This window comes from Lepidochelys kempii, chromosome 10 (genome assembly GCF_965140285.1).
Source record: "Lepidochelys kempii isolate rLepKem1 chromosome 10, rLepKem1.hap1, whole genome shotgun sequence".
Lineage (NCBI taxonomy): Eukaryota > Metazoa > Chordata > Testudines > Cheloniidae > Lepidochelys > Lepidochelys kempii.
In genome coordinates this window covers 65,327,557-65,339,992 of record NC_136389.1, presented here as the reverse complement: position 1 = coordinate 65,339,992, position 12,436 = coordinate 65,327,557, and the positions used below count along the sequence as shown (strand labels likewise).

At 40.1% G+C, this 12,436-nt stretch overlaps 1 protein-coding gene across 3 annotated transcripts in view; it reads left to right on the top strand.

Moving 5' to 3' along the window:
- Positions 1–12,436, top strand: part of SECISBP2L (SECIS binding protein 2 like) — a 53,664-nt gene that overhangs the window by 19,887 nt on the left and 21,341 nt on the right. For all 3 annotated transcript variants that reach the window (XM_073303954.2, XM_073303955.2, XM_073303957.2), the window contains 6 exons: positions 443–558; positions 4,989–5,120; positions 5,741–5,824; positions 8,242–8,409; positions 8,579–8,720; positions 9,804–9,973. In XM_073303954.2, coding sequence (XP_073160055.2) covers positions 443–558; positions 4,989–5,120; positions 5,741–5,824; positions 8,242–8,409; positions 8,579–8,720; positions 9,804–9,973 — 812 coding nt within the window. The remainder of the gene's footprint in view (positions 1–442; positions 559–4,988; positions 5,121–5,740; positions 5,825–8,241; positions 8,410–8,578; positions 8,721–9,803; positions 9,974–12,436) is intronic.

Genomic DNA, 12,436 nt, shown 5'->3' with positions numbered 1-12,436 from the left:
GGTTCTCATCCTGATCAGGAGTTTTAAACCCTACTGTAATAATAATAAAAAATAACTGTAGAGGAATTGTACTAAATTCAGCCCTGAAAACAGTGGGCAGAAAAGTCAATTGGACTGGCTCACTGTCCATAATATGCAACTATTCTAATGAGCCCACTGTTACATTAGACATTTACCAAGATAATCAAACTTCACTATTGGCAGTTGAGTGCCTATGATTGACTTCTGTTCTCAAAAGCAGGTTTTTTAACCAAATTCTAGAAATCATAAGTATGGAACTGAATTTTTGACAGAGAAGAAACTGTTGCAAGATTCGCATCACAATATTGGTGTGATCTTTTACTTTTAAGTGACAAATTTTCGGTGGTATATACAATCAAAGTAATACAACTTATTGACTTTTCTTTCATACATTTTATTTTGAAATTTCTATTTCTTTCAGCTGCCATAAGTTGGAATAATGTAAATTCCCAGGCAACTCAGAAAAAACCTTGGATAGAACACCCTCAGATATTTGCCAGAGTTGGAAGACCAGCTGAACAAAGAAATAGTTCACAGGTACCTTTAATGTTTTAAAATTAAAACACATTCATTTCTTGTAAATTGCATCTCTCAAATTATTAAGAAGTAACATACAGTAATCAATGCATTAAAATGGAAGTGGAAAGCAAACTTTATATCATGATTTAATCACTCTATGCATTCTATTTATTGCCTTCATACTTTGGCTGCAGTACACATTTGGTAATATTCTGCCTATAATCTCACGTTAAGGAGGGTCTATTTATTCTGGGCATGTCAGTAGTATGTGAAATGGAGAGATGTCTGGAAAGTGTACAATTTAATAATAGAATAATCAATGCAACGATTTTCAGGTACTATATGGACAATTTAACAGATGCTTTAAACAAGTGGAAAATGCTTCAATTTTAGTCTTTGAAAATTGATCAAAATATTTGATATTTTTTAAAATTACTAAATTTATGGCATTTACATTCTCTGTTCTCATTCTTGTCAATTTATTTGCAGCCATCATGATATATTGGTGCCTTTTTATATTGTCAGCATTCCCATTACATTTTCTTTATGCTGCTCTGGTATCTAAGTAGATGGTTTTAAATCAGAAATTGTTTTATGCTAAAATTTGTGCAAGGTCTTGCCGTAGGATGAAATTCTTATAAAACTTTACTTTGGAATGCTAATAGATATGTATTGGATAGGATTTTTTTGTGGGAACTATATAAAAAGAGAGTACCCTTTTTAACCTTGTCCGTCTTGCAATTTTTTTTTTTTTTTTTTTTTTAAATCTGAAACAAGCTGCAGTCTGTGCTAAGGCAGCAGTCTTGCATCAGGATCCAACAGCACAGACCTTCATTTGTGGCCTAAAATGGCCACTCATTTTCATTTAGACTGTAGGTATTGGAAGCGAAGCATGTGTACACAAGAAGATACTTAGTCTTGTTTGGTGCACACTGGTGGGTTCACTATTTTCTCTCCTATGTCAGCCAAGGTGTGTGTCTTACATATTGCTAACATAACATTAATATGTATTAAGCACATGGCATAAATATTGTTCGTATGAAGGTTGGGCTGTTATGCCAGCTCAACTATATTTTTCCCCCACAATGCTGTTCACTGGTATATCCCACAATACCTTAGAACAGACAATTCAGCATTTAGCATAAGTGGACAGGAAAACCATCAAAGACCAAATACATTGATACTCTGTGCTGGTACAAGCTGGGGCGTACCTTTACAGACCAGTTCCTGGAATTCTAGTTAGTATCAAAAACAAAGATCAGAAAGGTACAAAACAACAAGTTAAGGAACTGGTACACTGGTGGGTTAAATCTTGTGTGACCTATGAAGTGCTTTCTAACTTGTAAGCAACCATTCTGTAAATACAAGCGGTCTTCAGGTGTATCTTTGAAGTACACCTTATGCAGAAGGTGAACATGCTGTGAGATAAGAATTGCTTTCCAGAACAAGGACATGTACAGTATGTCTCCTTTTTTTGTATTGTACTGTTTTGTCTTTTGATCGGGGTGGGCAAACTTTTTGGCCCGAGGGCCACAGTGTGGTTGCAGAACTGTATAGGGGGCTGAGTAGGGAAGGCTGTGCCTCCCCAAACAGCCTGGCCACTGCCCCCATCCGACCCCTCCCACTTCCTGCCCCCTGACTGCTCCCGACCCATCCAACCCCCCCTGCTCCTTGTCCCTAACCCCCACCTCCTATCCAAATCCCCCTGCCCGCTGACAGGCTCCCCCGGGACCCCACAGCTATTCAACCCCCAGCCCGTTCCCTGACTGCCCCCCAGAACCTCTGCCCTATCCAATCGCTCCCTGTGCCCTGACTGCTCCCCGGAACCCTCTGCCCCTTATCCAATCCCTGGCCCCCTTACCATGCCGCTCAGAGCAGTATGTCTGACAGCGACACGGCCCAGCTGGAGCCAGACACAGTGCCGCACTGCTCGGCAGGAGGGTGCAGCCCCGCTGCCCAGAGCGCTGCCTGTGCAGCGGCGTGGCTGCAGGGGAGGGGGAACATCCAGGGAGGGGCTGGGGGCTAGCCTTCGCAGCCGGGAGCTCAAGGGCCAGGCAGGATGATTCTGCGGGCTGGATTTGGCCCGTGGGCCGTAGTTTACCCACCTCTGCTTTAGATAATACGTTTGACTCGGTTTGGTTATTTGGGCTTTTGAACATTTTCCTAACAAATCAAAAGTGTAATCAATCAATTAGCTATACAATTAATCAAAACCTTTAATCTTTGTGTATGTGAAAATTGGGACTATAGAAATTGACTGCCCCATAATCTTCTAGGAATACGACAGTTCTCAATTGTTATAATCTATTCTGGCAATTTGAGTCAGCTCAAGCGTTTCTGGCCACAATTTTGCATAGACTGGTGCTTCTGGATATCCTGGGGGAGAAGGAAGAGAACTGGTTTGCTTTTAATCCCACAGACATTTCACATCACTTTTATTTAATCCCACAGACTAAGTGCCAAATTAAGCTCAGGGAGCTATAAAATACACTTCACTTTGCCAGCCAAGCTCATTGCAACTGAAGGAGGAATTGCTCTTGGAACAGCTTCTGCGCTTTGTTCCACCAAGAGGGCAGATTTAATTCATACCCAGGTCCTTCGGCAGTGAGAGCTCAGTCAGAGAATGGTCATGTATTTGGAATCTATGGCATGCTCCCTTTTTAGCCAGCCCCTCCCATGCCTGGCACTGTGCTGAACTTCAGCCTTATAAATGGAGTTTAAGGAGTTTTTATGCCATTGCAACCCCAAGGGATGTCTGTGCACATTCATGCCCTTGTAAGCGTCCTGTGGATATAGCCCTTTCTGCACATAGAGTGGCTTGTGGGATTGGCTTGCAGAGAAGGTGGGGAGGGTCCAATAAAACAGGTTTTGAGAGGATTTTTTGGTCTGTTTGGTCCAACCACAGTCAGTTAAGAGGAGATTCTGAGGATCCGAATCCTTTAATTCAGAGAAGTCACCAAGTGACCTCCTTTTAGTTCTCTCTGAAAGGGCCCTGTTAGCAAACACTTCCTTCAGTTTGGAGATCAGGTGAGGAGCTGTTTTTGAGATGGCTGCGATGCTCTTAATTTTAAAAAATGTGTATTGTACACATTCGGCATGCCATTATCACACTTAGTTCCTGGAAGAAAATGCTTTCTCATCGCTGCGCCTTAAACCTTCACCAATTTAAGGATAAAACTCTGAAGTCAGCAGCGGATTTGCATCTTCAGTGCCAAAGTTCACAGCGTTACCACTCTCCTTTTACTAGCTCATCAGGAACAATGTTTAGCATTGCGTTTATTTAGATGTTACATCACAGTGACTCTTTCAACTAAGTTTGTAACTGCATCAGTTCAGTCAGCAGTTTCAATATTCCTTTGTCAACTATTCAGTGGTAGAACCAGCCTTAGCATTTTGCAGAGGCAAGGAAAACAGCATTATCATCTGATAATACCTCTATGGCCAGCCTGAGCAGCTGTATTGGAGGGCACACGTCAGGAAAAATACGTTCAGTTGAAGCATTTTCTTTCTATATTCAAACCTATTTTAGCAAGGAGAAGGTCTACAAAATGAGTGAAAGCTGATATTCTTCCTTACAGTTCTTGGCCTCCAATATCAGAGGAGCCCACAGAAGACCACAACCATGGTCTTTTAGATAAGGCCTGTCCTGTTCACTGGTATTCAAAAGGAGTGGAAGCTCAGATTATTTCATTCTCACATCACCTATTCTGTAATACTCAAGGTGAATATGAAGAGTTTAAGGCAGAACTTTAAATGTCTTTGCTTCTGTTACCTTGTGTAACTAATTGCATATGTATGAGAAGCATATAATGGATTAATTATCTCTCCTTGCAAATCCAAATATAGAATCTGAAAAAGTTTAGTTCATTCCATAAAAGTTGTAAAAAATATACATTGCAAATATATACTGTGTATGTAGGTGTTGCTGCAATTCATTCATTTGTAATCTTTATGTACTCATGTTAACAGTTCAGCTGATTAATACTTTTAAAGGGATGTGTCTAGTTATAGAACAATAAGTTTCCATGAGCGCTTATAAAAAAAAAAATTAGTGTTTTTTGTTCTTAAACTTTATCCTGTTGTTTGCGAAAAGATCAGTCAATTTCACTTTCTTTATGCATTAGTGTAATATTTCAGAGAAGGATGAAATGCAAAATATAAACAATCAGCCTTAGTGATAAAAAATAAAATTAAAATTTTAATATTCCAAAGAATTTTTAATCTATTGTCCCACCTGTAGTATATGCTTAAAATTATAAACTGTGCCTTCCAATCAAATATGTTCATTTTAAAAAATACACACACCCCATAGGTAATGTAGCTTATTTTGTAAAAATCAGTTTTAACTTGAGTTGTCTTTTTTTCTTTTAGTAGCTAGCATGAATGCATTACAGATCTATACCACTTATAATTCTAAAACACTAAGAACTCTTTTCTTGTTTTCTAAGTCTGGTTTCAGATGTAGGGGGCAAAGCACATCTTCAGAAAGAAGGCAAAAGCTGCAGAAGCGACACGAGAAGCCTTTAACCACAAGCCAGTCAAGCAGAGCAGAACAAAGTCCCGAACCCTTGTACTTTGAGGTATTTTTTTGTGTTCATATCACTGTTAGGATTTCAATAGGACAAGACCTAATAAAACATGTTGAACTGGTGATAGTTGCCTCGTGACATCTATAGTTGCCTCGTGACATCTCTTCTTGCTGAAAACTAATTCTAAAGTTCCACAATTTGATAAAATACACTGATTTCTCACAATGCTATATGTATTGCCTCTGTAGTTTAGGTGTACTGTGTGGACTTTCTGATTTTATATTAAACTCAGTTAAATTTTGAAACTAGTATAATAGATTTCCAGTTTACTTTTTGCTGCAATTTTTATAGAATGTGAAAGTTAACTAAATTTAGTGCTTTTCTCTAATATTGCAGGGATTGCTTTAACATAATACACTACTCAAAATATGTACAGTATTTTAAAAGCTGTTGCCAATATACAGTTAACATAAGAACTTAATGTACAGATGGATACTTTATCTCACAAATTAGTGCAGTTTGATTAATATTTTTACCATTGGATACAAGTACTGGATACTTCCCTTCCAGCCTTGGCCATTCAAGTTAATGCCCTTGGTCTTTTGGTGTGTGGTGGGTTTTTACCCAAATTGTAGGCCAGTGTGACTTTTAATCCTCAATCCTTCATTTAGGATGAAGATGAATTTCCAGAGTTAAATAGTCACAGTGGAAGTGGCAAAGGTGGTAACATTCAGCAAAAATTTTCACCAAAAGTAGTAAGTAAAGACTTTTTTATGCTTGATATTTATTTTTAAGGTGAAGATAATTTCTGATTAGTGTTACCTGAATTTGCATTCCCCGTTTCCATGAATCTGTCTGGTCTATTACAGTATTTACAAGGTCACAGTGCTTTTTTAAAAAGCATATACAACACAAATTACTATAGACTTTGTTATGGAAATACTTTTCCAATGGTCTTTTAACTAAAATAACAATGTCAGGGAAAACCATATTGTCAAGAAGCCAAGTCTTGGATTTCTCCCCACCCCATTGCTACTTTATAAACATGGAGGAACCACGTGTGTATAGAATACCTATTTATTTAAAAAATGAATTGGTGGGAGAAAAAAAATTATTGGTAGGTTTATGTAAAAAACAAAAGTTAATATTGTTAAGTGGAAGTGTTGAAGCAAAAAAATCATGAAAGAAATGAAGCTGGGGGGGGGGAATCCATAAAGATGTTACTTTAAAACTTATATAGCTATTGTTTGTGTAGGGCCCGAGCAAACAGTAAGTTTTGAGTTTAGTTACATGACAAATTCAGCAAAAACTGTTAATCTAAAGAACCTGCTGTTGAATTTAAGAGGGTGGTTCTTCTATTATTGTTCCAATATTATTTTTATATTGACTTCTTTAGAGGTGTATGTCAATACTCACTGACCTCATAAATCCAGACAATACTTACCTTGTAAGTTATCAATTTTTGGCCATCTCAGCTTCCAGTCTATATATGTTATATACACTGAATGTTTTAATGGAACTCTCTCCACTGTAGTCATGAACTAAAAATTTAATAGTTCAGTTTAACAGATGTCATTCTGAAGAGAAAATTAAGTCAGCAGTTAATAAATAAACAAACCATATTGGCCTCTGAAATGATTCCGAAGCAGAAATTTGCATGAGAACCCTCAGTATTGATCTCTGATTACTGATTCATTTGCTGTTTTCTGCAAAATCATGTATCTAGAATTGTTTATATGGTCATTAGTTATTGGTAGAAAGTCAAATCCTGAGAATCTGGGAATTTGCTAAATAGCTCATGTTGGGGCGGGGGGAATCCCTGAAGTAGTAATTAGGGTGGAAAACACAGAAATAATAGAACTGGAAGGGACGTCGAGAGGTCATCTAGGCCAGTCCCCTGCACTTGTGGCAGGACTAAGTATTATCTAGACCATTCCTGACAGATGTTTGTCTAACCTGTTCTTAAAAATCTCCAATGATGGAGATTCCACAGCCTCCCTAGGCAATTTATTCCAGTGCTTAACCACCCTGACAGTTAGGAAGTTTTTCCTAATGTCCAACCTAAACCTCCCTTGTTGCAATTTAAGCCCCTTGCTTCTTGTCCTATCCTCAGAGGTGAAAGAAAAACCATCCTTCTCCCTCCTCCTTGTAACAACCTTTTATGTACTTGAAAACTGTTACCGTGTCCCCTCTCATTCTTCTCTTTTCCAGACTAATCAAACCAAATTTTTTCAATCTTCCCTCATAGGTCATGTTTTTCTAGACCTTTAATCATTTTTGTCGCTCTTCTCTGGACTCTCTCCAATTTGTCCACATCCTTCCTGAAATGTGGCGCCCAGAACTGGACACACTACTCCAGTTGAGGCCTAATCAGCGCAGATTAGAGCGGAAGAATTACTTCTCCTGTCTTGCTTACAACATTCCTGCTAATACATCCCAGAATGATGTTCTCTTTTTTTGCAACAGCGTTACACTGTTGACTCTCATTTAGCTTGTGGTCCACTATGACCCACAGATCCCTTTCTGCAGTACTGCTTCCTAGGCAATCATTTCCCATTTTGTATGTGTGCAACTGATTACTCCTTTCTAAATGAAGTACTTTGCATTTGTCCTTATTGAATTTAATCTTATTTACTTCAGACCATTTCTCCAGTTTGTCCAGATCATTTTGAATTTTAATCCTATCCTCCAAAGCACTTGCAACACCTCCCAGCTTGGTATCATCCGCAAACTTTATAAGTGTACTCTCTATGCCATTATCTAAATCATTGATGAAGTTATTGAACTGATCCCTGCAGGACCCCACTTGTTGTGCCCTTCCAGCATGACTGTGAACCACTGATAACTACTCTCTGGGAATGGTTTTCCAACGAGTTTTACACCCACCTTATAGTAGCTCCATCTAGGTTGAATTTCCCTCGTTTGTTTATGACATGTAATATGTCTCTTTCACTATAAAGATTAAGTACTCCACAAAACTAATTTAGCTGTATCCTCATGCATACTGTGACTTGTGTCACAGCTATGTTACTTGTTTGATGGGTAGTATATCTGCTAAATAGACTAGTTCTCTACCTTTGCATAATTCTTTTGCTACTGTCTCAGATAAGTAGTTCCTTTTCTATTGTAACAGCTTGTAATTATGTTTATTCTCTTTCTTCTGCAACCTTAGCTGGATAATTTACCTGAAAATTCTCCAATCAATATAGTCCAAACTCCAATTCCTATTACAACCTCTGTACCCAAACGTGCAAAAAGTCAAAAGAAGAAAGCTTTGGCAGCAGCACTTGCCACAGCTCAAGAATATTCAGAAATAAGTATGGAGCAGAAGAAACTCCAGGTCTGTTACATTTTCAAGTAGTAATTGCTAGGGGAGGAATAACCATCATCCAATAACATTCCTTCGTACACTATTATAACAATAATGTCTGTTTAAAATAGATGCTGTCTTCTACTGATCATTGGTAAATAGACATAAAGGTGAACTATGTCTTATGTTCATGTTACAGGAGGCTTTATCAAAAGCAGCTGGGAAGAAGAGTAAAACTCCTGTGCAGCTAGACTTAGGGGATATGTTAGCAGCGCTTGAGAAACAGCAACAAGCAATGAAAGCCCGTCAGCTCACCAATACCAGGCCCCTCTCATACACAGGTAATTCCATCTAACTTTAGTATTCCAGAGCTTCTCTTTTGAGAACATAAGATGAAAATCTGATCATTCAAAATCTAGCGCTTACCTCATGTGGCTCCTGAAAGTGGCCAACACACCCCTCTGGCAGTGGCTCCTAGGTGGGAGGGGTTCAGGGGGTCTCCGCGCACCGGTGCCCACAGGCACCGCCCCCATAGCTTCCATTGGCCGCAGTTCCCAGCCAGTGGGAGCTGTGGAGTCAGGGCTCAAGGCGGGGCCGGTGCGCGGAAACCCCCTCCCCAGGGGCCACAGGAATGTGCTGGCCACTTCCTGGAGCAGTACGGAGCAAGGGTGGGCAGGAAGCCTGCCTTAGCCCCGTTGCACTGCCACTGGGGGCCCCTGGACCCTTTTAAATCACCGAGGCCCCTGGGCAGTTGCCTTCTTTGCCTGAACACTTATTAAAGTGCTATTGTATAAAGTACTGTGAATCACACTATGAATCGCTTCTGGGAAATAAATGAACAAAATGCACTTTTTGTATTCCCTAATTTGCAAGGAGTCTTCCACTCATAAATACTGACCAGCAAGGTTGTATCTAACAAAGTGCCAGAAAGAACTTTGATTGTAGGCTTCATTTTAAAATGCATTTCTTTTGGCCTGTTGCTATATAGAAAAATCTTATTTCTTCCAAATAATGTCAGTTAAATTCTACCTTCCTTCTTAATCTGTTATATTATTATAACTAACAGAAGTATTTACAGATTACATATTCGTGTCTAGGAAAATGATATTTACATGTCATTTGAGACAAACTCCTGTTAGAGGGCTTATTCCTTCACCCACTTACTTCCCTGGTCCTTGTCTAGCCCTCTTTTTCTCCTGGAATGAGTAGTCCATTTCCTAAAACATGAGGCTAAATTAAAGAAATATGTAAATGTGAAAACATCAACATTTGGTGATGTAACTTTCCTGTCATAAACTTCCCCTTCCCCTGCAAAAGGAAGGAAAATCTACTTGGTGAGAATTCATTAGTGGAAATTTTGAAAGTGTGTGGGCTTTCTTTCAGTAGTGTCTTTTAGTGAAACTATCTTTTTTGTCTATATTTAGTTGGTGGTGCTGCACCTTTTCATACCAAAGAATCTACCAACAGAAAGTCATTAACTAAAGGACAGCCATCTGTGGGTTGTCTTAATCCTTTGGACTCGACTGCTCCAAAAGTAAAAAGAGGAAAAGAGAGAGAAATTTCCAAACTAAAACGCCCTACTGCGCTTAAAAAGGTAAACCATGCAACTGTTTTGGGACTGTCTTGATTCAAGTTTCAAGATTAAGAGATAACAATGACAAATAATTCTCTTAATAATGTTTTAGTTGTGGTCTAGTGGGATTGGGAATCATGAACTCCTGAATTGTGATGCCCTGATCTTTAGGACAGCTGGGGACCAATTTGCTCCTAAAGGAATAGTTCTCTCGCAGCTCTTGCTGTTTTCTGGAGTACAGCATGCATCTGACATACCCCTAGAACAGACCCAGCACTGGGTTGTGTATCTGGTGGAGGGTGGGAAAGGAAAGAGAAGCAAGTGATGTATAGATGGCTACTGACTATCCAGGAAATGCAACAAGGCTGAGAATCTAGCCCATATTTTTCATTATTCATAGAATCATAGAATCATAGAATATCAGGGTTGGAAGGGACCCCAGAAGGTCATCTAGTCCAACCCCCTGCTCAAAGCAGGACCAATTCCCAGTTAAATAATCCCAGCCAGGGCTTTGTCAAGCCTGACCTTAAAAACCTCTAAGGAAGGAGATTCTACCACCTCCCTAGGTAACGCATTCCAGTGTTTCACCACCCTCTTAGTGAAAAAGTTTTTCCTAATATCCAATCTAAACCTCCCCCACTGCAACTTGAGACCATTACTCCTCGTTCTGTCATCTGCTACCATTGAGAACAGTCTAGAGCCATCCTCTTTGGAACCCCCTTTCAGGTAGTTGAAAGCAGCTATCAAATCCCCCCTCATTCTTCTCTTCTGCAGGCTAAACAATCCCAGCTCCCTCAGCCTCTCCTCATAACTCATGTGTTCCAGTCCCCTAATCATTTTTGTTGCCCTTCGCTGGACTCTCTCCAATTTATCCACATCCTTCTTGAAGTGTGGGGCCCAAAACTGGACACAGTACTCCAGATGAGGCCTCACCAATGTCGAATAGAGGGGAACGATCACGTCCCTCGATCTGCTCGCTATGCCCCTACTTATACATCCCAAAATGCCATTGGCCTTCTTGGCAACAAGGGCACACTGCTGACTCATATCCAGCTTCTCGTCCACTGTCACCCTTAGGTCCTTTTCCGCAGAACTGCTGCCTAGCCATTCGGTCCCTAGTCTGTAGCTGTGCATTGGGTTCTTCCGTCCTAAGTGCAGGACCCTGCACTTATCCTTATTGAACCTCATCAGATTCCTTTTGGCCCAATCTTCCAATTGGTCTAGGTCCTTCTGTATCCTATCCCTCCCCTCCAGCGTATCTACCACTCCTCCCAGTTTAGTATCATCTGCAAATTTGCTGAGAGTGCAATCCACACCATCCTCCAGATCATTTATGAAGATATTGAATAAAACCGGCCCCAGGACCGACCCTTGGGGCACTCCACTTGATACCGGCTGCCAACTAGACATGGAGCCATTGATCACTACCCGTTGAGCCCGACAATCTAGCCAGCTTTCTACCCACCTTATAGTGCATTCATCCAGCCCATACTTCCTTAACTTGGTGACAAGAATACTATGGGAGACGTGTCAAAAGCTTTGCTAAAGTCAAGAAACAATACATCCACTGCTTTCCCTTCATCCACAGAACCAGTAATCTCATCATAAAAGGCGATTAGATTAGTCAGGCATGACCTTCCCTTGGTGAATCCATGCTGGCTGTTCCTGATCACTTTCCTCTCATGCAAGTGCTTCAGGATTGTTTCTTTGAGGACCTGCTCCATGATTTTTCCAGGGACTGAGGTGAGGCTGACTGGCCTGTAGTTCCCAGGATCTTCCTTCTTCCCTTTTTTAAAGATTGGCACTACATTAGCCTTTTTCCAGTCATCCGGGACTTCCCCGGTTCGCCACGAGTTTTCAAAGATAATGGCCAGTGGCTCTGCAATCACAGCCGCCAATTCCTTCAGCACTCTCGGATGCAACTCGTCCGGCCCCATGGACTTGTGCACGTCCAGCTTTTCTAAATAGTCCCTAACCCTATTCAGTACAGTATTGGCATATGTCATTGATGCTTTGACATTTTATCATTAGCTTTTATCTTTGATGCAGTAAATAGCCATGTAGTCTCAGCACCTTGTATTGTGGTGCTTTTTTATGCTTTTCTATGCTTTTCAAAAAAATTTCCAGAAGAAGCTATAAAATTCTGTTGCAATTTTATTGCATTCTTGCATCAGGTGTGCTTACAAGAGTAGGGGTGGGTGGTGGTGACAAAGATGAACGCTCTTTACAAAACAGAAGTTTGAAAGAGTGTTTGGAAAGTATTTTAAACAAAAGCTATGAAAAAAAAACCCTTCTTGTATCGCTACTACTCTAAAAATACTCCGATGTTGTGTTTATGCCTTATTGCTACCACTAAAATGAAGAGTGCCGCTTCTCATCCATCAAACAGATTTAAAACGTGTTTACATTTACTTACAGGAACAAAAAGGCTCTAAAACAAACTTGATGAATTTTTCCTATTTCTGTGTGAGGGAAGCTTTTCAC